This window comes from Haemaphysalis longicornis, unplaced genomic scaffold (assembly GCF_048455015.1).
Source record: "Haemaphysalis longicornis isolate Haplotype H1 unplaced genomic scaffold, Haemaphysalis longicornis Haplotype H1 scaffold_1, whole genome shotgun sequence".
NCBI lineage: Eukaryota > Metazoa > Arthropoda > Arachnida > Ixodida > Ixodidae > Haemaphysalis > Haemaphysalis longicornis.
The window spans coordinates 217,949,486-217,975,294 of NW_027526203.1; the positions used below are offsets into that span (position 1 = coordinate 217,949,486).

Here is a 25,809-nt window from a genome sequence, read left to right on the forward strand (position 1 = left end):
GCCCGCCCCTAAAAAGTCGTGGTGGCTAAAAGGTACAGGACAAGAAGTCGTGCGATTGAATTCCAGTTTGTTTTTGGGATGACGATGGGAAAAGGAGAACTGCCATGTATACACTAAAGATTCTCAGGTGCTCGATATTGTATGTTTGGTACGTAAAAACCGTAAATTTGAATATTGTATTTGGCTACATTCAAAAACGTGTTTTCTGGATGAGTCATTGGCCTATTTTTTTGGCATTTGCCGCTGCTGACATGGTATATCATCGAAGAAGCCCTTGTTATATTTCTGTGCATATTCCACTTATGTTAACCGAGGGCCTGACATGTGGAACTTTAGTTTACAGCACACTTTGCAATATTCTTTGGTACTGTTTTAGCATACCTCGAAAAATAAATGAAAAGATAAAGTAAATTTATGGCTGTCACGTGCGCATGACAAGTTATCTTTTTCGAATCAGCGTGTGCTTAATCAGGGTGCTGCTGATAAAAGCATTTCTACTATATCTCCACGAGAAAGCTGTTAGGCGGGACCCAGTGACGTAACAGGCTGCTGTGTCGCATTTAATTCACGTAAGAAAGGCACAGTTTCAATGCGTGTATTTTTTTCTCTCCCACACATGCCTCACCTTGTTGCCTGCACAGGCAACACGCCGTCCTAAACGTCACAGAGCACGACTTCGAAGCAATGCACCTGACCCGGCTGTCTACCTGCCTGCTCGCCTTCCTGCCCACCCACCTCCCTGCCTGCTCGTCTGCACGTTTCGGCCCGTTGTGCGGGCTGGACAAAACCTTCTCCTGACTGCACCTTTGCCGTGTGTGAATGCACGCCGACATGTAGTTAACGCCACTGGAGGCGTTGGTCGTGCATGGCTAACACTGCTTACTCTTCTAAGAAAGCGATAAGAACCGAAGGGAAAGAGGTGAGTTTGCAGAGAGAAAGAGAGAAAGAGAGAAAGAGAGAGAGAGAGAGAGAGAGAGAGAGAGAGAGAGAGAGAGAGAGAGAGAGAGAGAGAGAGAGAGAGAGAGAGAGAGAGAGAGAGAGAGAGAGAGAGATTAAAAAAGAGGTATCGCGATGCCTATATAGGGGTGGTGCTCTCCTCCCAGGGCCCCAGACCCTTGTTCTCCTATTTGGGCTCGAAGAATAAAGTACTTCTGAATCTCGGCGTCGGATCTGGCCAGAGCGGCCACCCATAGCGCGACCGTGTTTGTGGTGGTGTTTACTGAACGCCAGATGATAGTGCAGGCCCACGTTGCATGAAATCGCAATGAAAAGAGTACATGTGATAAGGCCTGTGCGGAGCTTCATATGATAGGATGTTTTGTATATAAGGAATCCAGGAAACAAATTCCCACTCTTCTGCTGTCCCGAGCGTGAGAGGAAATTTCTTCTTGGCGCCAAAGCGAACTTGGCATGTTACCTCCACCTGTCCGTGTTCCTTTACATTGGTTTCAAGGTAATACCTAGTAATGACACTAACATGATGCCAGTAAATGAAAATGAATCCGGGCTTTTGCTCCTATCAACCCGCCAGAAAGTATGGCGCTGTTTGGCTAATCTCCGCGTATACTTGAATAAGCGCGCTTATGGCCGACATGTTGTCAATGAAGGGAGTCGAACGGACAGTGTAACAGTCATTCAAAGACATTTGGCATTCAAAGACAAATTCATGCAGATAAGGTAAGCGTGTTAGCCGTGGACACCTGCTTTAGAGTGTTCTTAGATATGGTGCAGTCAGCGTAGTGCTCTTATATATGCACGTGCGCGTGGCTTTTGCTCGTGAGTAGTTTCATGTCTATAGGCTGGAGCATTCTTTCTGTAGCTGCATGCTGACAGAATGCTAGAAATTTACGCATGTATACAGGCACGTGAGAGGTATACAGGAAAACCTGCATACCGGATTCTGGTTCTTGCGCATTCGCTACGCCTGCGGTTATAGAACCATGTACATTTATACCGTCGTTACAGGGGCACAGTTAACCACGGTTAAGCGAACGGCAGTAAGACAAAACCGCAGTTTGCTGCGTTACACGACAGACGAAACTGCGGTTACCCCGCTAACCATGGTTAACGCAAACTGAGCTTGGCCACCTCAGTTCGGACACGCTAACCGCAGTTCCCGCAGCCGCAGTGCTCAAAATCGCAAAAGTCAGTTCGGGCGCAAGTGGCGGCGCATGAGCGGAGGCAAAAAAAAAAAAAAAAAATCACCCGGCGTTCGGAGGAGACGAAGGTTATCAATTAGCGGGCGCCCCAAAGCTGACCCCAAGAGGCGCTTGCGTTCTTTGCGTCGCTCTCGCAATCAGCTCGACTGGCCGTCAGCAGCGGCTCGTTTCCCGATCCACCCGATCAACTATGACAAAAGCCTTGCTAAATTTGTAAATTCCGCGCGTCGCCCGCCCAAATAATGGATAAAGCAGGCAATCATGAAGCGTTTTCAGCACTCGGAAACGATCGGCGCGCACGTCTGCCGTGCCTGCAAACACGCCGGCGCGGCTGCCCGCACGGCACTGCAAGCGGCTCGAACCGGCCCAGACCACTGCAGCAACAGCTTATCGCCGCTCTTCGAAATCAATCTGATCGCGGAAAAGAACTTCCACATGCGAGAAAGTGGATGTTAGTGCGATGAAAAATTGTGCTATGGATTGTAATTCGCAGTTGTAGAGATAGCGGCGGCCAAAGTTCCCAACACCGAGCAGACCTGAGCAAACCAAGCCGGTTGCGGGCTGCTGGGGAAACCCATCTCCTCGCCGCGCGCGAGTGCGTTGCGTTTGGTTCTGAAGAGACTGCTTTAATAATATTTCCTTTTGTCTACACTGCTTCTCTTTTGTTTTTTTATTGTGAAGTTAAAAGTGTGGTAATTTATTTTTACGTTCACAACCAAGGGACCGCGGTCACCACACTTAGAATTTCGCGTGTAACAGCCAAAACCGCAGTTTGTGATAACCGCGGTTAAACTTTAGTAACCACGGTTAAACTTAACTGCGGTTACTTCCGCCATGTAACTGGGGTATTGCAAATCTACAAAGCGCATTATTCTCGGAGAGAATGACCCGAAGCCGGAGCTTGCTTCGTTTATTGAAACAGTGCTTAAGCACCCAAACGAAAGTGGAAGTAGCAGAGGTTTGCTGTCCGAATGGAAAAACTATTTATTACTGCATACAGAAGTGCGTTGAATACAATGGTCGTCTCCATGTAACCTCGAAGCTGTGAGGGAAGAGCTCTTATAAATAACGGCAAAAAACAGGGCAGAATCAGGAGGCTGAGACGCCTCCCTGTCTGACCTCGACTGCTTATGGCTGCACGCATATCGTAAATGCACTTCTTTGATGAAACGGTCCAATTCTAAAGCAGACAATACACATGACCAAGACACCGGAACGCGTTTTTCGGGACGTTATTACGGAAACATTCGGAGACTTAATGCTCCTTCATAACCACGGTGCTGCCATTTCGAATCCGAGCAAAGCAAACAAGGTACGTTGACACGCTGCGTGAGGAACTTAAAAAAAAAAAAAAAAAAAAACGGACTTTGGGAAATTTGGTGGGAAATTCTTACTTTGAATATTCGACTATCTTCGTGGAAGCAGAAGCAGCAGTTCAGGGATACAGATGTGCATCGGGTGACAGCGCTACACTGTTTGTCTGTGAATATATCTAGCCATTTTGTGCGTGCGTGTGCGCGTGCGTGTGTGTGTGTTTTCAGGTCAAAGCTGTGCCATATGAGAGCGGATAACATCATTTTGAGCTGTTTGATTTGATATCTTTATGCCAAATAGCGGCCGAGTTGTTGCAATAGCGTGGAGTTCTTTGCGTTATTTAGAAGCAACTTGCAGCTTTTTAATTGTGAAACAAGTGATTATGAAGTGTAGCTAGATGCATATTATATAGCAGCACTGTTAACCCATTGCAGCACTGTTAGCCTATCAGTTTTTTTTTTCATTCACTGTACCTGGAAACACGCAGTGAGCATATTTTGAATTTAATTGATGCATTGTGCGGCTTGCTTTATATTTCCCTTATGGTCGCCAATAATGCTTTATTTTGATGTTACTAATGTGACTCCACTTACCTAGCCAGTTCACACGTGTGTACTGAGGGCACCGGCAGTGTGCCTCGGCACCGGCATACTTTCATGCACCGTTTCAGAGATATTGTTTCGCCGTGACTGTTTGGTATCTCTGCTTGCGGAATCAAGGTGTGATTTTGTTGTTACGCCCTGCCTTTTGTACTTTTTGCACGGATTTCATTCTTGGTCTCCTGGCGACTGTGGAGATATATTTTTTATCAACCATCCTAATAAAACTATTATTTTTTATATCCCTATCGTACCATGTTTTCGTCAGCTGAGACCACGCCCACAAACTGACGTAGGCGTCTTCGCGTTAGTGAATTCTTCAAAGGGGCTCGAGCTTTCAACTGACTTAACTTGTACCTTCTGCTACTCGCCTACGGCCTGTTACCCCCTTTTTCTCCCGGGGAGGAAAAGGGGGGGGGGGGGGGGGCAAATAGGAAGCGGTAATCAGAAGGCGCGCAAGAAATTCAACGTGAGAAACACACGGGAAACGTGTTGTAATGTTGCATTACAATGCTGTGGTTAATTATAGGTGTATCGTAGTATGCCGCATATCACACAACGATCCGTGAGCTGTTTCACTGCGAAGAGTCATTGCAACGTAGCCCTGTATTCTCACCTTCGCCAGCCATGGCTGCTGATGCAGCTCGCAATTGCAGCTGCTTGTGGCGCTATTCCTTAATACATTTTACAACTAACTGTCCCGCTCGTCGTTTGGTGAGCCGTTGTCCACACAATAGGAAGGGGGGGGGGGGGGTGCGATGGGCCTCTGGCCACAAGCTGGTTAACAAGGGACCGAATACGGCGGTATCTCTTACGGCCGCCCTGGGGAGAAATGATGATTTCGCTATGTATCTCGCCCAGCTGTGACAAAATGGTTTAATGCACGTACATGCACACGCACGCAAGTACGTGCATGCACGCGCACACTTAGGCACGCGCGCGCACCAAGGAGGTTTCCTTGATGCGCACGCGCGCACACACACACACACACGCACGCGCACGCACACGCACGCACGTTATACGTACCCATGTTTAACTTAGCTGGGCTTTAGTGTATGCCTGCGCATAAAATCGCACACATGTGCTATGTTCAATTCCGATTTGTTTTTTCAAGCATGAACTGCAGAATAATGCCTTTCGCCCTGGCGTGGGTAGTCGTGCTGAAAATGGTGACTACTATGAAGACGCAGAAGATGAAGAAGATGCTGCGACCTTTGCGCAATCTTCGTAAATACCTAAAGCTGCGCCTAGTGCAGTCGCCTGTGGGCGCCAGTGTGGTTGTCACTACGTGGCGGTGATAACGAAGTCATTTTAATGTCCGCTACGATTTGGTGCGTTACTGTACGGTTGCATGAACTTGCCGGCGCTATTACTCAACAATATCGTGGTAAGAGCGGTACCGGGCGCGATAAAAATATTTTTTTTCTTGCCTACAGCCCTGCATATAGTTTCACTGCTCCTTCATATTGCCACGTAGCAAAGGACTACGTAGGGTTCTTGAAGGAATAAAGTTTATTGGAGCGAAATGGAGCTCTGCAGTGAATTCAAGGAAAACCAAGCGTCAAAGAAGCAGTCAGCAAAGTGACGTGCAACCCGCCGCGGTGGCTCAGTGGCTAAGGCGTTCTGCTGCTGAGCACAAAGACGCGAGTTTGATTCCCGGCTGCGGCGGCCGCTTTTCTGATGGAGGCGAAAAGTGGAAACGCCCGTATGTTCGAGATTTCGGCGCACGTTAAAGATCCCCAGGTGGTCAAAATTAATCCGGAGCCCTCTACTAGGGCGCGCCTCATCGCCTGTGTAGCGTCGGCGCGTTAAACCTCACAATCAAATCAAATCAAAGTGATGTGCACCGAACAACGTCGGGGAAATCGAATGCCATGGCGTTTACTCTGCACGCATTTATCTACAGTGCTGTGGTTACTAGAAACATCGATTTAGATCGAAAACATTTTAGCTTAAGCAAGAACAGTATAGAGCAGTGACCGCAAAGTAACGCCCTTCCCTTGCCAAAACAAAGATTGCTGGTGCAGCGTATAAATAGTAGTAAACACTTCTGCTTTTATAAAGTAAAGCAAAGCGCTTCACTTAGAATATACTATAAGACAGCCGGGCGCGGCCAGGCAAAGGTAACAAGATACATCAAAAGGCATAGTTTTCAACCATACAGGCTGAGACGCCGGGCTGAATTTCTGATGAATAATTTGAAAATTAAGTGGGTAAGTTACACGACATCGAAAAACACAGCGAATAAAAAGGGGGTTACAGAATATTCGCGTCTTCAAAGGTGACGCACTCCACAGAGTTCGATATTCCCTAAGGAGTCAAGGGATGAACATAAACAGTCTCATTTCGTTGTAAACCTGGAAAAAAATATGTAGATTCTTGCTACATCACATTTTAGTTTATTTCTTCTCTCACTTCCACATGGGGTCTTTTGTGTATTCCTTAGCCTCACACACGCTTGCGCCATGGCTCCACCGGGCTGTTGTCAAAATATGGAGAGCTAATTGTTTCATCCTTTTTCCCGAATGATGAGCTGTCTTCTCAATCCGAGTTTGGAGTGCATTCGGAATCAGAAGAGCCACCACGGACTGCTGTCGAAGGTTACCCGAATGCGAAACAAGCGCGACAAGTTGACGTGGCAATTGGATTTCTCTTGCAAGCCGGGGCAATTTGATTCCTCTTGCAGCCTAAAGGAGATACTACAACACGTGAGAGCGATGGAAAGATGAAATTGGGAGAAAACTGACATACGAAAGGGATGGAGCGGGGATATGGGATTAAAAGGCGCGCTGCGGGAAAGTTACCTCGAAGCAGCCAACGCCGCTCGAAACTTCACCCCACGTAGCGGAGGCAGCAAGAGATGAAAAGACAGCCTCTACGAAGATGCGAGAGGTGGCGGCACTGCCTAGCGGACTGTAAGGCTTCATGTCATGCTCTGTTTGCACGAAATTTTGAGCCTGCTTCTAATCAGCAGCTCCCACTCGTGCAACGTGATGCCGTTGCCACTGAAAGTAGGTAACCCGCACGAATGAAAAAAAAAACATCCAGGGAAAAAAGTTGAAGATGCCATCTACGTTTAGCTCTGAAAAGGCCCATAAGGTTTCTATTGAAGATAAATGAGTGAATTCTTCCAGAAACACTATTTATTAGGCTGTGAACACAACTACAACAGAGAAAACCCCTGCAGTTGCAAGGAACAAGAAATCCAGCTATGGGAATATTCTTCCCCGTGGGCATTCAGGGGTGTCCTACTTTATAGGAAACTTCGCGAAGCCAGAGCCTCGCAGAGGCCAACCTTGTATGTTGTGCAAATTATCTTGGACCGATTGTGGCTTTTTGCTCATGAACAATATCTAACCGCACGTAGGGCGCTGCCACCTGTGAGAAAAGGGGCGTGGCGTATGAAAACATCTTCATCCTAAGACTAAAGGCGCTTATATTTTTATCTCCTGTATCCTGCCAGCCCATTATCTTTACTTGCTTCGCAAACAGGTTTACTTGCTCTACAAGAATTTTCACTCTATCACAAAACAATGTGCAAATAAGTAAAAAATCAAGGGTGTACGTGTAATACGCGGTAAGCTTCAATGAAGCTCGTGGCTGTAAACCAAACTTTGGGCTGATTTTTTGGGCTGAAGGGAGTGTATGTCCCAGCGGTCATATTTACATTCATAATTACATAATTACAGCGGTCATAATTACAAAAACGAATATTTAAAGCAGTTGTTACGGGTTGCATAGGGTGTTATTGTGCGCTCATGCCTTTGTCGAGTTGCATATCTGGACAAAAATGAAAGAACTTCAGAAATGTCTGTCTTGTAGTATTCCTTTACTAGTTGATATAGAAATTTTAGTCTAGATAAGCGGTCTCTTTCTGTTAGTGTTGGTAGATTAGCTCGAGTTGAAAGTTCCGTAATTAAGGGCGTCCGAAGCTGTTATACATAAAACGAATGGCCTTTTTTTGCACTTATTCTAGCTTGTTAATATTAGTTTTGGTGAAAGGGTCCCATTTAATGGAAGCATAATCCAAAGTCGGTATAACTATTATTGTATAAGCAAGAAGGCGGACGGAGGGGGTTGAAAGTGTTAATGCTCTTCTGAGGAAAAACAGTTTACGTATTGCAGTGTTAGTTACCGTATTAATGTCTTTAGTCCAATTCAGGTCATTTGTGATCCATAACTCAAGATACTTATAATTTTGGACTGCGGAAAGTTTAGTATGGTTAGTAGAGTACTCGTACTTTAATGGATTTTTTTATTAGTGATTTGCATAAGCACTGTTTTTTTGAAGTTAATACCCATTGGCCATTCGTCACACCAGGAAGACAGTTTTTGTAGAGCATTATTTAACCCCTGTTGGAATGCGGGACAGCATATTTCTTTATTAAGTACACGTCATCAGCGTAGAGTTTGATTTTAACCGGGATGCCATCAACAATATCATTAATAAAGAGGAGAAAAAGGAGTGGTCCTAGCACGGAGGCCTGGGCAACGCCAGAGTCAACAACCTGTCTATTTGAGCAGTAATCAGCAAAGACAACAAATTGTTCACGTTTTGTTAGATATGCAGAAATCCAGTTAACTACTTGAGAATTATTGATTATTATCTTATATATCAGTTTTGTATGGAAAGCCTTATCAAAGCCTTATCAAGCCTTATAGACTTTTCGAAAGCATTATCAAAGGCTTTCGAAAAGTCTATAATAACGTCGGTCTGTGTTCTACTATTTATTGATTTGGCAAAGTCATGTATTGTTTCAACTAAAGGCCGATCCACACGACGGACCGAGTCCGCGGTCCAATCGGTCACGTGATGCGACGTCACGGTCCGCCGCGGTCCGATCCAGAGCAGAGCGCATCCACACGGCGGGCCGGCTGAGCGGACCGGGAATGGCCGACCGTCTGAACTCGCAAGCTGGAAGGTTGAACACAGGCGCCGTTTGGCCGCGACAACATGTTGCAACGCACAAGCCTGCACGAAAAGTTTCATCCCCACAATAACAGCCACCCGCATGCCAGCCGGGCGGGCGCGCTCACGCAGCCGCCGGCGTCGTTCGCACGAAGGCGACACTACGCGCGGCGACGGCGGGGCGATCCGGGCTGCATACGGCTCGTCACCGCTCGCTGGAACCGAACGCTTCCCGTAAATTTAGGTCCACATGCGAGAAACAAAGTGATAATGATGGCTAGCATCGCACTAGTAAGAGTCGTAGGACTCGCTAGTAAATGCGCGGATGAAATATGCGTCGCGATTGTAAGCCTAGCCCGCCGCCTATCCCAGAGGGGGTGATTGACAGGCTCCTTCGAGCGCTTCGAAACAGCCGCGCTGCCCGCGCCATTCTCTATTGGCGCAACTGGACCCGGCTCCACCCACGCGGCGCGGGAGCTGTCAGACCACGCTGATTGATGTCGCGGTCCGCCGTCGAGACACCCAAAGCAGGAAAAATTGTTAATATTGATAATCTGAGGCCAATTTCGCTCACCTCATGCGCGGGTAAGCTCATGGAGGCGATGGTCCGGGGTCGTCTCTCTCCACACATTGAGTCCACGGGCCTCTTCGCTGACACTATGTTCGGGTTCCGCCCACATATGTCAGCACAGGACGTCCTTCTCCAGCTATACCGCGACGTAATTCGACCAACTACGATGCGACAAAACGATAAAGCCATCCTTGCTCTAGATCTCAAGGGGGCATTTGACAACGTCCGGCACAGCAGCATACTAGAAAACTTAAGTAGAACGGATTGTGGTCAGAAAGCCTTCGCGTACGTCAGAGATTTCCTCTCCAAACGTCAAGCATTCCTGAGCATCGAAGATGAGGAGTACGGTCCATATTACATGGGTACAAGGGGTACTCCACAAGGAGCGGTCCTATCGCCGCTACTCTTTAACATCGCTATGATGCAGCTGCCGCTCAAATTAGCTCGGGTAGAGGGTATACAACATGCCCTTTACGCCGATGACATAACAATCTGGAGCACAGAAGGCAGCCTTGGGGAAATGGAGGACCGCCTTCAAAGGGCTGCCAGCATTGTCGAAAGCTATGCTAATGACTGCGGCCTCCAATGTGCCCCAACAAAATCAGAACTTTTGCACATTAAACCCAATCCTAAAGAGAACACAAGGCTTTGCATCTCTTTAACAGGTGGTTCTATCAGAGAAGTGGAAGAAATTAGGATCCTGGGCCTGCTTATGCACAACAAACTTAGTCCAGAGACCACCATTGCCAAACTGAAGCGAACAGGTGAACAGGTCGAACGGATGATACAACGCGTATCCAACAAGCGCGGAGGGTTACGGGGCAGAGACGCGCTCCGGCTCGCCCATGCCTTTGTAACCAGTAGAATCCTCTTTTCCGTACCCTACCTCCGTACGAACAAACAACACGAGAATCGCATTGACGTCATCATTAGGAAGGCCACAAAACGAGCCCTTGACCTCCCGGTGGCTACCTCCAACACCAGGTTATCGGCGCTGGGAGTGCTCAATTCGTATCAAGAGCTGAAAGAGGCTCATCTCACAAATCAGTACACTAGACTCGCACAAACGGCGTCCGGGCGTCACTTGCTTCATCGCCTACAAATCAAACATGAGTGCATCCCAGAGGAGACGTGCAAACTCCCAGAGTCGTGGCAGCACAGGCTCTGGATGCATCCACTTCCGCGTAACATGGAAAAGCACACTCACGAAGGCAGGAGGGAAGCACGCGCTAAGACCCTGGAAAAGAAATACGGAAATGGGCGAGGTGTGTTCTACGTTTATGTGGCAGGACCGTCGCCTCTAGGGTTCTTCACTGCCGCTGAAATTCACAGGGACCAGCAAGTCGATGGGCTCTCCTACCGGGCTCCTAACTCCACGCAAGCCGAGGCGATTGCCATAGCGCTCGCCGCCTCGGACCCGAAGTCAAGGACAATAATCACGGACTCTCGCCGAGCCTGTGAAAGCTATTTAGCGGGCACGGTAGCACCCTTGGCCTACAGAATTTTAAAACGAGTGGTGCGGTTCGTAGACCCCGCTCCTAACGAAATTGTGTGGTCTCCGGGGCATCAGGGTCTGAGAGGTAACGAGGCCGCGCACGCGGCTGCCCGAGCGCTTACCCACCGGGCGCCTCACCCATGCTCTCCCGTCTCGGAGATTAGCAAACCACTTCTGCGGTTTAGAGAAATCGTAAAACATTACTGCGATAACCGCCGGCTTTACCCAGCCCCTGCACAGGGTCTGAGCAAGGCAGATGAGCGAATACTGCGGCGCCTGCAGACGAACACATTTATGTGCCCTGCAGTAGCAAAGCATTTCGACCCTAAAACAGATGGGCGGTTTCTGCACTGTGGGGAGGTGTCCGACACCCTCCACATGGTGTGGGCATGCCAGCGCAACCCTGCGTTATCCCCCAACCCTTCCCCTACCAGAGAGGCATGGGAGGCAGCCCTGCTCAATTGCTCGGGGCTGGAGTCTCAAAGGGCTCTAGTTCGACGGGCGAGAGTGGCGGCCTTGACCAATGGGGTCCCGGAATAGGGACTGCACCTGTGCGGAGGGCCACAGGCCCTAACTCTCTTTTATTCTGATCAAAAATAAAGTTTCACTCCTCCTCCTCCTCCTCCTCCTCCGTCGAGACCGCGGACCGAAAAGCCTAGGCGAATATTTGGACCACGAGGGCCGTGGTCCTGACGGTCTAACGGCGCTCCGCGCGAACTGGTGACGTCCTATCACGTGATGCGCGGACCGCGGTCCAAATAATCGTTTTGGTCCGCCGTGTGGATCGGCCTTAACTGAATGCTGGTCGAGTAACCTTTTCTAAAACCATGCTGGCATTTTGTTAGAACGCTATCCACTCCTTTCACATCCCCCTCCCCGTCCCCTTGGGCCTGATAAGGTGTCGGCACCCCACGCCAGGCAGTTTCGGGCCCCTTTCCCTCCCTCTCTCTCCCCCGGCCCCTCAAAACCTATTAGCTTAGCTTAGCTTAGAACGCTATAGTTGTCCAGAAATTGGCAGATGTGATTCTGAATAATGTGTCCGAGAATGTTGCATGCGGTACATGTTAGTGAAATTGTGCGATAGTTTTTAACGAACTTCTTATCTCCAGTCTTATGAACTGGTTTAACTCTAGTGGTTCCCCAGTCTCTTGGTATTTCTCCTTCTTGTAAGGACTAGGAAAAAATAACATGACGATATTTTGACACCCACTCAGCGTACCTTTTCAAGAAGCTATTCGGAATGTTATCGGGCCTTGATGATTTTTTGACATCAAGCCTTAGGAGAAGATTAAATATACCGCCTTCAGTAACAATGACATTACACATCGGTGGTAGGGATGTATGAAACACAGGTCATATACCATTATCTTGGGTGAATACTGATTTGAAATAGGTGTTAAAGGCATGGGCAATTTTTGCACTATCGTGAGTAAGGCAGCCATCAACTTCAAATGTATAATTTTAGTGGAGCGCGGAGAAAATGAACGCCAAAATTTCTCGGGAGGCGTAGTAATAAAGCCTGGTAATGATTCACTGTATTAGCGCGTTCTATCAGCAGCTACTTGGTCTTTAATTTTTGAAGAAAGATTCCATATTTCTTGCTTTATGAATAATGTTCTCTTGTTTGTTAACCTTTTCTTTAAGCGCTTTAGTCGCCTTTTCAATTGCAATGTCTCCATCGAAATCCATGGGTTCTTACCTTTACATTTTTTTGTAATCTTGGGTACAAAACTCTCGATACATTCATTCACAATCTGTTTAAAGGAGCCATGAAGAGAAAACACAAGTTTGGTTCATTCGAAAGATTGCCTCGTTAGAACCATAACGACACCACTTATAACGCAAACTTCGCTCAAATAAGCTACATAATTAGGAAAAACGGGAATGGTCATGCGACCCACCAGCTCATTTCCCGCAACAGAACCTATGCCGTCACATGGGCTAAGCTCTGCGATTGGCGGAGGCCGGCAAAAGCAAACGCATGTTAGGCAGGGCTTACAGCTTGCATAGCGAGCTAAATGCCCGTGAAACATACTGCACATTCTTTTTATGACAAAGAACGGTGGAGTAAACGGTTGAAGGTCCGAACGAACTCGCAAGCGTGTGCGCCAATGCGTACGAAACTAGCGCGCCGGCCGAGCTCGACATCTCGCCGTCGCGCAGACGAATTTTCGGGTTCGAGGCTCTTCGGGGCCAACGAACCGTTCCAGCACGCACAGCCGCGACCTTGCTTCGTATCGTAATCCCTTCACAGGAGGTTGGCCGTCATATCGCCAACCAGCAAAGGTAAAAATAGAAACGAGGGGAGTAAGGAACAGCAAGAAGCGACGAGATAGTGCCAGTCGTCGCGTAAGTTTCGAATGGTGTTGGTTTGCTGCTGTCGTTACGAGCTCGTTTCCAGTTTACAACCACTGAAAACTTCAGTTTGTTCAGTTACGGCAGGGACCCTTACGTTAGCTCACTCCTGGAACATGCTGGCGCTCGTTGCCGACTTCGTCAAATCGCTCTGACCTTGGGGAAAAAAATGCCGTAAACACCGCGCATTGACGCTCGTATCTTTCTGGTCGAAGCAGAGAGCTCGCGCGAACGGCTTTCCATACACGACACCGGCCAACTGGCATAAGTGATACTGCTACTGAAATTGAACTATTATTAACCGTAATCAAAATACGGCACATACGTACCAGTCTATATTCGTCCGTCGCGACGGGGCTGACGAGGCAGCGGTGCCGACGGCTGGGCGTTCGTCTGTTGTGGCTATCGCGGAATGGTCGCTTTCCCGTCCACCGCGTATCCCACAACCCTTGCCGCTCGTGCACTTAGAAGCATTGAGCGTTTTTGCGGTGTGAGGTTGTTAAATGCAAGCCCGAGCTCCTCGGCGAGAGTTTTGTTCTCCGGATCAGGCGATTCCATGACTAGGGCTGCGGGTGCACTAGGTTTTACTAGTATTTTTAAAATGGCCGCCGTCTCGATCGACTCCCGCGTGTGGGTGCTATATGGAGTCGACATACTAAGTATCTGTTTCATGGACCGGCTCTATGACGCCATTGTACACGTCACGGAATGTTCAATTTTAGCGGGAGATTTAAAATTTTGGCTTAAATTGCCTTATTTATCAGTGAATAAAGCATCATTTGCTTCCGGGAAAGCGCTTGGGGTACTATGAAACACCTAATCTTTCGAATAAAACAAACTTTTGTTTTCTCTTCATGGCTCCTTTAAATCTGTCCCAAACGTGGTGTACATCACAAGGGCTATTGCAGAAATTATCGAAATTAAAGGGAAGCAGGTCATGTATAGACACATCATCAGCAAGAGAGAAGTTAGGAAACGACAAAATTTTACGATTATTGTTTATATAGGTATCAGCTAGGGTAAGCAACATGGCCTTGTGGTCTGAAATTCCCGGAACTACTTCGCAGTAACTTTTGGCACTAGTGGATTCACTTACTAGAAAGAGGTCTAGTACTGATTTTCAATTTTCTTGAATTCTATGGAAATCTGTTACAATTTGGAATAAGTCAAAAGTGAACGCAATGTTTAGCATTGCTTCTCCCAAGTGATCATTCTGATTATTGAGCGAGAAATTCGGCCAGTCTATATTTGGCAAGTTAAAATCTCCAACCAGAATAAGTTTGTCACCAGGTTTCATATTCGAATGTAGATACTGTTTTAACGATTCCAACATGTCAATAGACGTGTTAGAGGTCTATACATGACTGCTATTACATATTTAACCTTATCGTGGTACGCTTTGCAGAATATGCACTCAACGTCAGTCAAGTGAGGCATTCTTACTATACGCAAACGTTTTTTCAAAAGAATGCATACACCTCCTCCTTTACTGCCTCGGTATTTTCTAATTACAGTATATCCGACGGGAACGTATTCGCTGTCGTATATTGACTCATGTAGCCAAGTCTCAGTGAGAACTGCGATATCGCCATCGTGTACTAGTGATATACTTTCGAGTTCGGTAGCTTTATTGATTACACTCCTGCAGTTGACGTTGACGTTTATTATTTTTAATGACTGATTTTTAGTGCTATGTTGTCATGCAGTTTTCTTATTCAGCCTAAACCGTGTCGCCTTTTCCTCGTTCCAACCAAAGAATACACCGTCTACCCTTAACTTGTCGAAGAGTAATTTTACCTTGAACTGCAATTCTCCTTAACTGTTTGCGTATTTTCCGAATTCTCTGGGAAAAAATCATCAGACGTCTTTCGTCCAAGCCTGTGACACCTCTCAATACCGCTCACGGTTACACCCAGTATTCCATGAAAAATGTTATCTTTGACTGTCGCCTCTAGTTGCTCGTACGACTCTTTGTTAGGCTCCTTTAAACCATGAACAATTAGGTTGTTTCGACGTCCCCTATTTTCCGAATCATCAACCATATACATCAGCTCTGAAATTTGTTCATCGTAGACACTGAGGTTTCCTGAACTATAGTTACAGCGTTCAGGTCAGTCAACTGTTTTTCAAATCTATCCAGGCGGTCCGTTAGGGTTGAGAGCTTATCTTCGATTTTATTCTGCGCGGTGAGTACGGCTTCAATTGTGGCAGTCATTTTACTCTGTCCCTGCACCAGTTCTAACAAAATTTCTCTGTTTTCGAAGGTCCTGGATTAGCCTCTATGTCGCCACAAGACAGTAAGTCATCAGGGAGACAAAGAACGCAACGAAAAATGCACTTAACACAAAGTGGGCATGGCAGCAGAATCAAAAAACGGTCACCACTCCGGTAACATTTCGTATACAGACAATAGAGAGTTTTAGCAGTACGTTCGTTACGTTCGTTACGTTCGTTCCGTTGCTACCGGGTTTACCGGGACCCGACTGCGCATGCGCGCGTACGTACCGGGTTCTTTCCGTAGAGTGAGACGGAAAACGTGTTTTAGCACTCCGTAGCGTCGTACCGTTCGTTCCGTGTGACGGCTGATTAGCCGAGTAGTTGCAAAAATCCGCACGCTAAAAATACGTAAATAAACAACGCAGTTTCCCCTAAAGCATTGCAAATCTAAAATAAATCGCGCCCCGCCGGACGCATTGTGAGGCAGGGGCTGCGGTGGCGGCGACGGCACCAGAGCGAGCGCAGGTGACGACATGGTCGCGCGCCGTTCACGTGGAGGAATGGCCTTGGCCTTGCCCGATTGAAGCGCTAGACACATGTACAATTGGTACACGCGATTCGTATGCGACTGATCGTTACGACTGTCACCACGACTAGTCGTACGCGTGAATTTGAGACACATGGCCCGATGCGGGTGTGCGATGCCTCGTCGGCGCCGCTCCGCCCACTGTTTTTGCACCATGGTCAACTACGACGATCGCTGAGCTGAATTTGTAGATTCCGCGGGTTTGTACGCAAGAAATGGATAAAGCAGGCAATCGTGAAGCGTTTTCTGCATCGGAAACAGTCCGCGCACACGCCGGTCGCGCCTGCCAGCTCGGCACACTCAGCGGCTCGAACCGGCGCATACCACGGTAGCAACCGCTTGTCGCTGTTCTTTCGAATCAATCTGATCACTAAAACGAAGTTCCACCTGCGAGAAAGTAGGTGTTAGTGTGGTGAAAAATTGTGCTAGGGATTGTTCTCGGGGCTTATTTTAAAAGCGGCGATCAGATATATCTGCCGCGATGCAAGCATATGCTGACCGACCGTGGATGCCGCGGCGCGCGGTGCGGCGACTGGCCGAGAGATGGCGATACCTGCCTCGGAAGCATCGAAACAGGCTACGCAGATGTCTCGGTCACCGATCGCTCACGGCAGTTGTAGCTCAAATAAAGTTTCACATGCGAGAAAGGGGATGATAGTGAGGTGAAACGTTGTGTTACGGAGTGTCATTCGCAGTTGCACAGATAGCAGCGATCGCCAGGACGCTAAGCCTAAGTTCTCAACACCCGAGCAAGCCGGTTGCGGGCTCCGGATACGGTAACACCGGTAACACGGAAGCAGAGCGCCGGGATAGACGCCGGCCGCGTACGGAACAAATGGCGCATGCGCAGTCGGGTCCCGGTAAACCCGGTAGCAACGTAACGAACGTAACTAACGTAACGAACGTACTGACGTTTTCGACGGTCCGCTCCGGTAGCGGCGTTCCGCTCAGCGCAACTGGAGCCAATGCCGTTCGCCGCCGAACGCAACACGCATGCGCAGTGGCGCTCGCGCGTGCTATCGGAGCGGAGCGGAGCGTGAAAAACGGTCAGCTAAAACTCCCTAATAACTAACCTGCAGCACGAAGCAAAAGGGGTTGCTGAGAATGTGGCCGGTTTTGCTGCTACCACAGAACAGGGAGGATTTTAGAGAAGCAAAGGTCTAGCTTTGCCTGTAGTGCCAGAAAAATCGTAGCGGCGGCGTCGTGAACTACGGTGGGAGCCCGCTTGGTGCCGCTGAAACAAGGCTTTGTAAACATGGCGGATGCTTTTTGCACAGGCCGCTTGAGCTCCTTAATAACATGGCTGCTCTCGCACGGCACGGCAGCCGCCGGCTCGCTGCTCCTGCTGGTTGCTGGCTGGCCGCGTGTTTACTTGCGCCGCGCTAGTGAAGTGATGTTACGCCAGGTGACCAGATGGCCTCTACTGGCACAGACCACAGTGAGCAGCAAGTGAGAACAAATCGTTTATTGACATCTGCAAGTTTACAGGGGCAGTCGCTTTCGTGACTTTTTTTTTTTTTTTTTGCCATAATAACTCGTTCACTAGCGCTGAGATTTCGAACGAAGGGCACACAACCAGCACTCAGTCGACGATGAAAGGCGGCGGTATACAGCGAGCGTCATCAGTTCGCACGTGCGATGTGCCCACCTTCCGCATCCATCACATTGGAGAGCGGCGACGTTGTCATGCACAACCTTTTCGCAGCGGCTGCAAGTAGGACGTGACGACGTGCGCTTGGGGCCGGGATTGATCGCAATGTCTCCAGCGAGCAAGAGGCACAACGTGACTGTCGGGCGGCCAGGAAGGTGTGCGCACATGTGGCGGCATACCTTGGGGCGATGCTTCAGCGAGGTGGTGGGAACCAACTCCGTGCACAGCGCGCGAGACAGACTTGTAGTGGCGAGCACGCTCAGACGGGCGCATCCGTCGTGAGGAGCAACACGTACGTTTGGCGAGGTCTGGACCGAGGCGAGTCCGTAAAACGAAGAGTGATGCCAATAGCAAGAGTCGCAGCCTATAGGCCTAGATGCGCCATCACAACAAGTCGATGCGGCGGTACAGCGGCCCCGCTAACACGGGCTCCAACAGGCTCACGCGGGTCGCTGAGCCTTCCCGGTGGCACGTATCACACTTACTGCATGTTCGCAGCGCAGAAATACTCAAGAAAACTAGATTTGACAAGACCACAGAGAATAAGTTAACCGCAATCCAGCTTGGCTTAGCTTGGCTTTGTGGTTGCGAATTCACAAGCGAGGTGGTGCGCCAGACGGCTGTTCGTAAAAAGTTGCGTACATTTTGCTCAACAGATGTTTGATGCGGAACTTGTTAATAATATTTTTAAACAACACATTGTAAGCGAACTTTGTTGGCTCTCTGAGTCACGGAATGAATGTTTTCTATTCTCTACCAAAAGTAACCTCTCGGTTGCGCCGTCTGGTGGACTTGATTAAGAAAACTGCCGCTGTAGGTTGGTGTCGATTTTTACGCCGCCTATAGGGAAACCAAGGAACGTCCAAGTTTGAGAGGCCTGCTGCTACCATGCCCACTGACGATGCTCGGTGTTCGTCCGTCCTTTATAGTGCCTCGATCCGTCACGTGATCGCATGTCACCGACGGGGTCATCCATGTCGGCGCGAGCGCAGCTCTGCAGCGCAGCGATGATTGAGCGATGATGCAGCGTGTAAAGCCCCCGCTATCTGCAGACAAGGTCCCGTCAGGCTCGCCGAAGCTGTTCGCACATGCCACCCAGGATGGATAGCGGGTAACATCAGCCGCGCCGTAAAAAGGACCTGCAGCACGAAGCAAAAGGGGTTGCTGAGCATGTCTTTTCTGCTCTTCTCTTGATTAGGCGTTTTATAATGTGGGCAATTGGTTAAAAGTTTTCTCTATTTTTGGCGATTGTGAGTTCGGTTCTGCCGCTTTACTCTAGAGCCATGCCGAGCATTCTTACGTCACTGTATTTTTAAAGTGATTTTTAACTTGGACGCGTGGCGCCATCCGTAGTTTGCCTAACAGAGCTTCGGTGGAGACAGAAACTCGGGAATATGGAAAACTAGTCCGCAAATTTGTGTATTTAGATGGTATATACTGCGTTTTATTTTAGTTCGTTTCTGCTCATAATCTATGCCTTGCATGATTTTTGATAGACTGCCAATAATACTTCGCCCCCTATTTTGGTTAGGTGTCCCAGTGTTGTGTGGGCATGAGTACCGGTGGGGACCACGCCGCGGTGGCTCAGTGGCTAAGGCGTTGCGCTGCTGAGCACGAGATCGCGGGTTCGATTCCCGGCCGCGGCGGCCGCTTTTCTGATTGAGGCGAAGAGCAAAAACGCGCGTGTGTACGAGATTTCAGCGCACGTTAAAGATCCCCAGGTGGTAAAAATTAATCCGGAGCCCTCCACTACGGCGCGCCTCATCGCCTGCGTTGCGTCGGCGCGTTAAACCCTACAATCAATCAATCAATCAAGGCGGGCCCTCGCCTCTCGCTGCCTCGGTCGTAGCTTCTGGGTTGCAACGATGACGTATTTTCGCGGACGCTTGATGAGCACGGCTGATAGTGGACGGCTAGCAGCCACGGGAAAATGGAAAAATTAGCCCAACAACGATATCGCGTAAAGAAGTCAAGATTAGAGGGAAATCGCAGGATCCTGCCAAGCGCGGCACCTTTGCGTTTCGGCGTGCAATTTTGTAAGTTTCCTCTAAGTCTTGTTCTGTAAGTTTACTGAAAGTACGTTCTTTGCAAGTCTTGTTCTTGTTGTGTCGCCCGAACTTGAGTAGTGGCTTAGAACAGCGTAAGGATTTTTGTCGCTGCAGACTCATGTTGGATTGGAAAAATTGCCACGCTTTTTCACATCCTCGCTATGTGCATATAGCGGTAACTCTACAAATCAAATACAATGAAACCCCCATGTTTTAGGGGCTCGGTATGTCGGCGACTAATGTCGTCGTCGTAGCTGTCGTCTCGTGTAGTCACGGTACTAAAACACCTGGACACTCGTTTACCCTTCGCGCTAGAACGTAACCCGCACTAAAAAAACCTGGACACTCGTTTACGCCTCGTGCCGGAACCCTTCGTGCTTCAAAGCCGCGAGATTTTTACAGCAAAGCTGTAAACCTCTACCCCCAATGGTTTCATCTCAATTGGCAAAAGCGCCAAGGCGCCAAGCATGCACTTGTACACTGCATGCTTCGCCCCCCTCCAGGTTTCACGTTAGTGGAGATGGTCCGGAATTTTTTTTGCTGCGCTTGAAGTAAGCAAAAAAAGAACTTTATTCTGGTGTGCACATTTCCTTAATTCATTCATTGGGTATACAAAACGCTCGTCAAGCGAAACTTAAGTATGCTTGGCTTAGCATTGTGTGTGTGATTTAATATAAGTAGTAGTAGTAAGAAACATTTACTGACGTGAAATGGGAGTAGTGGTGTGAGTTCAGCCTCCTCGGTCCCTGAGGCAGCGAGCCCACAACAATGACGGTTTGCTGTTTCTCCGGTGGTAATTACGCCCGTGCGGTCGCTCATTGCTCAGGGGTGGGGTTTGGGGGAGTGAGCGGGTTCTGTCGGCAAGAGAAGACTCGCCCCCGTACTCTGAATTTCTCCTCTACTCCATGTGTTTCCTCCACTCGGTCGAGTGGCGGATACGGCAAGACCTCCACTCGAGGTTTCGACGTATTTCATAAACGTGGTGAGGCCGATCAGCCGAGGAAATCCTCTATTTCGAGCGACCCTCGAGATCGCAGTTTCTGAGGGGGAGCGAAAGGCATCTGGAGGCGAGGTTATTGCACATTTCTATTCGAGACATGAAAGCACGTCTCATAAATATAGCTTTATGACGTTTTCATTTTCTGTTAAATAACTGTGTAGGTATTTTATGAAATGTTACTTTCAGTGATTGAGCGGAGCACAAAAATGACATGAGCTAGGTTGACACGACTAGAGATAGCTATTTTTTGGTCTGGCCACACTGCACACATACTTCGGTAACAGACGATAAATCTGTTTTATTTTTGTCTACGCTGCTCCCCGTATCTTGTCGTGTCTCCCGTTCTTTGCGATCTTATCGATCACTATAGTGAGTTTCAGCGCCCACACTCCGGATGACAGCCAAGATAGATAACGATGTCAGCACAAGGGCTAGAGGTGTACCGCGGTTTTGTTTTCATGCGTGATGAGCCCATATTTTCGGCCGGAATTGCCGACACAGTGAGCGCTTAATTATTTGTTCTTTGCTGTTCACGCCCCTATCCTCGGCTAAAAGCCCGCATGTTCAGATTACAAAGGATTGCGTTTGTAATTTGTGTGGCACCACGGTGAACCCGGTAGAAATGTTTGCGTTCGACAGCACGCAAGCGCGAGGTAGCAGACGAGCACGAAGCGACGGGCACTTGGAGGGGGCGGAGCCTTGCAGCGCGGGCGACGCGAAGGAAAAAGAAAAAAAGAAAACTGCACTTTGGAGCAGACTAGACGCTCGCTCGCTTGGCTAATGCGATCGTGTGCTTCATACGCACTGTAAGCAGATAACGGTAGCCGTGTCATAGGTTAGTGTGACACCTTCATTACTGAGCGTTGACTTTCGGTACATGACAGCGACAACCTTGTCATTGCGAGGATAGAGACAAGTCCGCACAAATATGTCGGAGCTCACCCGCCGTCGCAGGAAACATCACGACGCTTCGAATTACGAGTTCCAACCAACGCCTGACGACGCGGCTTGCCGGCGGCGAAACTTTGACGAAGGCACCCATCACAACTTGAAATGTCTATCGCAACGTATTCAGCAGTCGGAACGCAGGGAGCAGTGGGTGGCCGCGGTTGCTGGCGTTTGGCTTGAAGGGTAGCCACCTCGGCAGCTCCAGCAGTGATCGATTTGGTAAAGCGGCACCGCGACATGAATTCGCCCTTGCTGAAAAGCTCAAGCGTATTCAGCCAGTACCTTATGCGCTGACATGGCAAATTCACGGTGCGGAAATCCCCTAAATCTTTATTAAATGCCTCGTCAATGCGGGATACATGCTCCGCGAACTCCGCGAAAGAGGCGACCGAGCACAGCCGGCTCGAACCGAGAGGAGCGTAGGCGGCCATCTTGAAAATAGCACTGGAGGGCTGTTTCTTGGTAGCACAGACGACACCTTGGAGTGGCTCCTCCAAATCGTGAGCAAACGCATAAGCATGGGCCCCCTGAAAGCGTAATAGACAGGGGGGGGGGGGCGGCGAAAATGAAATGCGAATAAGAGGCAGTGATCGAGCTCGTTCGGTGCATAACAGCTTGATTTGCTACAAGACTTTTGACTACTTCAAGCGTATGCTGCCCGTCGACGTTGCCTCTCATGAACACGCTCAGCACCATACGTTACACGATGTTAGCTTGAATGAGTAGTTAGCGGGCGTTATTTAGGTGGATTTCGCCACCATCATTTACTTTTGGGATAAAGTGGCCCGCCTATAGACGTGTTTCAGTAGAACGCTTTACAAAGACTACTGCGCGATCTCAGGCGGTCGCATGCACACTTGGCTGCCCTTTAATTTAAAATTTATATACAGGTGGCTTCAATAGGACCACGACTTTCCCCGGGAAGTAGGCTGAATCGGCAGGTATACCCAAACCCTTCTGTAAGGTCCACTTATGAGATTAGAGGCCGGGCGCCCGGGCTGCGCGTGAGAACCCGCCGCTCTGTCTAGCGACGTTGCACGGCCAACACTGCACTGCAGGCGTCGCTAATTCGTCACCGCGCGCATGGGAGACGGATCGTCTGGCCCACCGCATACCTCAAGGATAATCCCCCATTGAGAAAGCAGAGAGCGCCGCCAGATTCCAGGAACGTCTGCTCGACGCGCGGAGGTGGTGGGATTACCCGCGTGTCTCCATTGTTGTCGCGCCCTGGTCAGCATGACGCACTGTCGCCGTCTTTCGCTTTCACCCCGCGGGGTCGCTCGAACCTGCTCGTCTGCGGGCGTGCCGTTGACCCGAAGGTGGCGGCGCCTCAATGAATATTCCGTGGCGTGCTGAGTGACAGCTGTCTACGTGAATTCGGGCATTCCCATACACGTGTACGAACGCTACAGGGGCGTTCCCGAGAGAGGGTGATCTCGAGGTTTTATAAGGCCGAACTCGGCCGTTGGAAATCGTTCTTGTCTGAGCACTGAGCTGGCAGTTCCCGGCGGGACAAGGTGTCTCGACCGTTAACGCTAGGTTGGGATTTGTGAGCCCCCTAGTCGAGGTTAAGATCGCGTCGGAGGTTAAGGGTGCAGCGCCGTACCGGGCAACTAGACGGATCTTGCGGCGAGACAGGGTCTCGGCCGTCGTTTCTCGAGCGGTTTGTGTACGCTCCGAGAATAGGAGAGTTAGACGAAGCTGAGGAGCTCGAGTGATTTGTGCGCACTCGGAGCTAGCGTCTATCCGCAGTTTGAAGTTTTTTTTTATTACTCATGTACCCAGTTTTCCTACTGTAAAGAGCTGCATATAAATCCCTCGTTTCACTTAATCAACCCCAACGCCTCGAGTTCGTCAATTTGACCGCCGTCTTCAAGAACTTCAACACCATCGCCCTGCCAGCCTCCTGCCAAATCAACCGGAGCCCGGGCGATTGGGTTCCTGATCGACACCGGACTTCGGGAGAAACCATCTTTACTCCTTCAATTATTTAAATTTTGCTGTAGAATGGGGAGGCGGAGTGGCTTTCGCCTATGAACCACGATTGTAGCATGGGCCCCTACAACAGCCAAACGATACCCCCCTCCGCCTCCCCACTAGCGCAGCTACTATAGCTTTACCAGTCGAACCGGCGAGATATTGCTTCCAGAAGGCAACATTTCAGAAATCCTACTTGCAAAAATGAACGACTGGCGCCCCCGTAATCGACTTGGAGATCCGACCCAAGGTTATCCCTTTAAAGGGGCCCTGAAAGGCATTTTGAGCACACTAAATGAACTAGCGCAATCGTTAGATTGGGTCGTCAACGTCAGCTGTGCCAAGTATTACTCTTTTACGCGCAGCGGAAAGCTCACACTTTTGTTGCAAAGTTTGTCGCTTTTTTCTCACCCTTCCCTTCGTGTTTTTGGACGCCGCCATCTTCACATGTCTACATCATCGATTCCCATATGTTCGTCATGAGCTAGACATCCTGCTATTGGGCGGCTTTTTCACGCACTTCCGGCAAAGAGATGAGTCGTCTGCTCAGCGTCGGCTCGCCGGCTGATCTGCCAGCGGAGTGGAGTGCTTGGACATTTTACGACAAACGAAACAAGTGTAAACAAACGCTTAACCGTTCGTATTGAATGCAACACGGCCATAACACGACATGGATATTCTCTTGCCTGAGTACCTTCCCTAAAGAAAGCGTTGAAGCCCTGTGGCACTTCTTTCGTGCAATCGCAGAGAACGCCCTGAGCCGAGTGCCCGGGTTTGACGGATACATTTTATTCAACTTCAAAACAAACCAGAGATGCGTTTCGAACGAACACAACGTCACAACATGCGTTGCAAGTCTGAACCGCGATTGACAGACGATCGGTTGCTCCCTCCTGCCCGTCGTAAATTCGGCACTCACCTCGCGCCTTGTTTGCGGGAACGAACAGCAAGTCACTGAACTCTGGCACGCAAGCGAGAAGGCTTTTAGCCAGGCACACTACACATACCCCATGCGAGGTTGAGTCGTTCGTCTTTCGAGAAAGATAATCCAGACCATGGGAAGCACTATCCACCCGCAGAAGTACAACGTCGCATTTCATCGCGAAACGAACGCTACACACAGGAGGCGATGCACACACACACACACAGCTTCGGTCGCTGCATTGGCTTAGCTGCAAGCTTCGTTCGGACAATCAGCGATGCTACGACGATACAGAGCTGCGTGAGGGCGACGTGCTAAACACTTCACGTATTTAAAAACACAGGGGCAAAGAACTTGGTTCATCGGAAGCAAAAGATCTTTCCTCCATTATTGTGCCTAGTGTTGCTAGTGTGCCGAGGGCGGGCCCCAGGCTAGCGCCGGGAGCGATGTACGCGGCCGCCTGCCGCTTGGGGCGCTGCCGTGCGGGAGTGTGCGCGTTCGTCCGGCCCGAGCAGATCGCGCGGTTGCCTCCGCGCTGCGTAGCAGACGGCAGGGGCAGAACTTTCCAATCCCGCTTGCGACGAAAGCGAGCGAAAGCGACGGGAATTCTGTCGCGCGACGAAAATTTCTCCCGACAACTCGACAAACACGATCGTCGCGCGACAAGCGACGAAATTCCCATCGCTTTCGCTAGCTTTCGTCGCAAGTGCGAACGGGCCTTTATGCGCAATCTCCGTCCCACATAAAATAAGCTCTTGCTTGTCGCCTGAGCATACGGTTGATATGTGACTACGTTACACTGTGCTTGCGAGTGTATTCAAACGATGTCACTAGGTTTGAAACGTAAGCGCTCGGCGTGCAGCTTTGTAAACGCAAGCAGCCTCACGTACGGACGCTATTTTGCTGCTAATAGAGAGTTTTAGAACAGCGTTTGTGCCTTTGCATACGCTAAACGCTAAATTTTTGCGTCCCGCTGCGTAAACATCGCGAGGGGAGTTTTAGTAGAACGACTCATCAGTTTTGCGTTGTGACATGCTAATGCATACGGCGCCATCTGT

General features: G+C 49.3%; 2 protein-coding genes across 4 annotated transcripts in view; both read left to right on the forward strand.

Moving 5' to 3' along the window:
* LOC144142021 (stomatin-like) overlaps window positions 1-25,809 on the forward strand; it is a 120,302-nt gene that overhangs the window by 92,154 nt on the left and 2,339 nt on the right. Inside the window, exon 9 of one of the 3 annotated variants that reach the window (XM_077673457.1) lies at window positions 642-4,315. The exons of the other annotated variants lie outside the window; for them this stretch is intronic. Coding sequence (XP_077529583.1) covers window positions 642-658 — 17 coding nt within the window. The 3' untranslated portion in view covers window positions 659-4,315. Of the gene's footprint in view, window positions 1-641; window positions 4,316-25,809 lie in introns of those variants that run through there. 3 annotated transcript variants of the gene reach the window in all.
* On the forward strand, window positions 9,843-11,665 carry LOC144168323 (uncharacterized). The gene has a single exon (XM_077697333.1). The coding sequence runs from the start codon at window positions 9,911-9,913 to the stop codon at window positions 11,585-11,587; it is 1,677 nt and encodes a 558-aa protein (XP_077553459.1). The 5' UTR covers window positions 9,843-9,910; the 3' UTR covers window positions 11,588-11,665.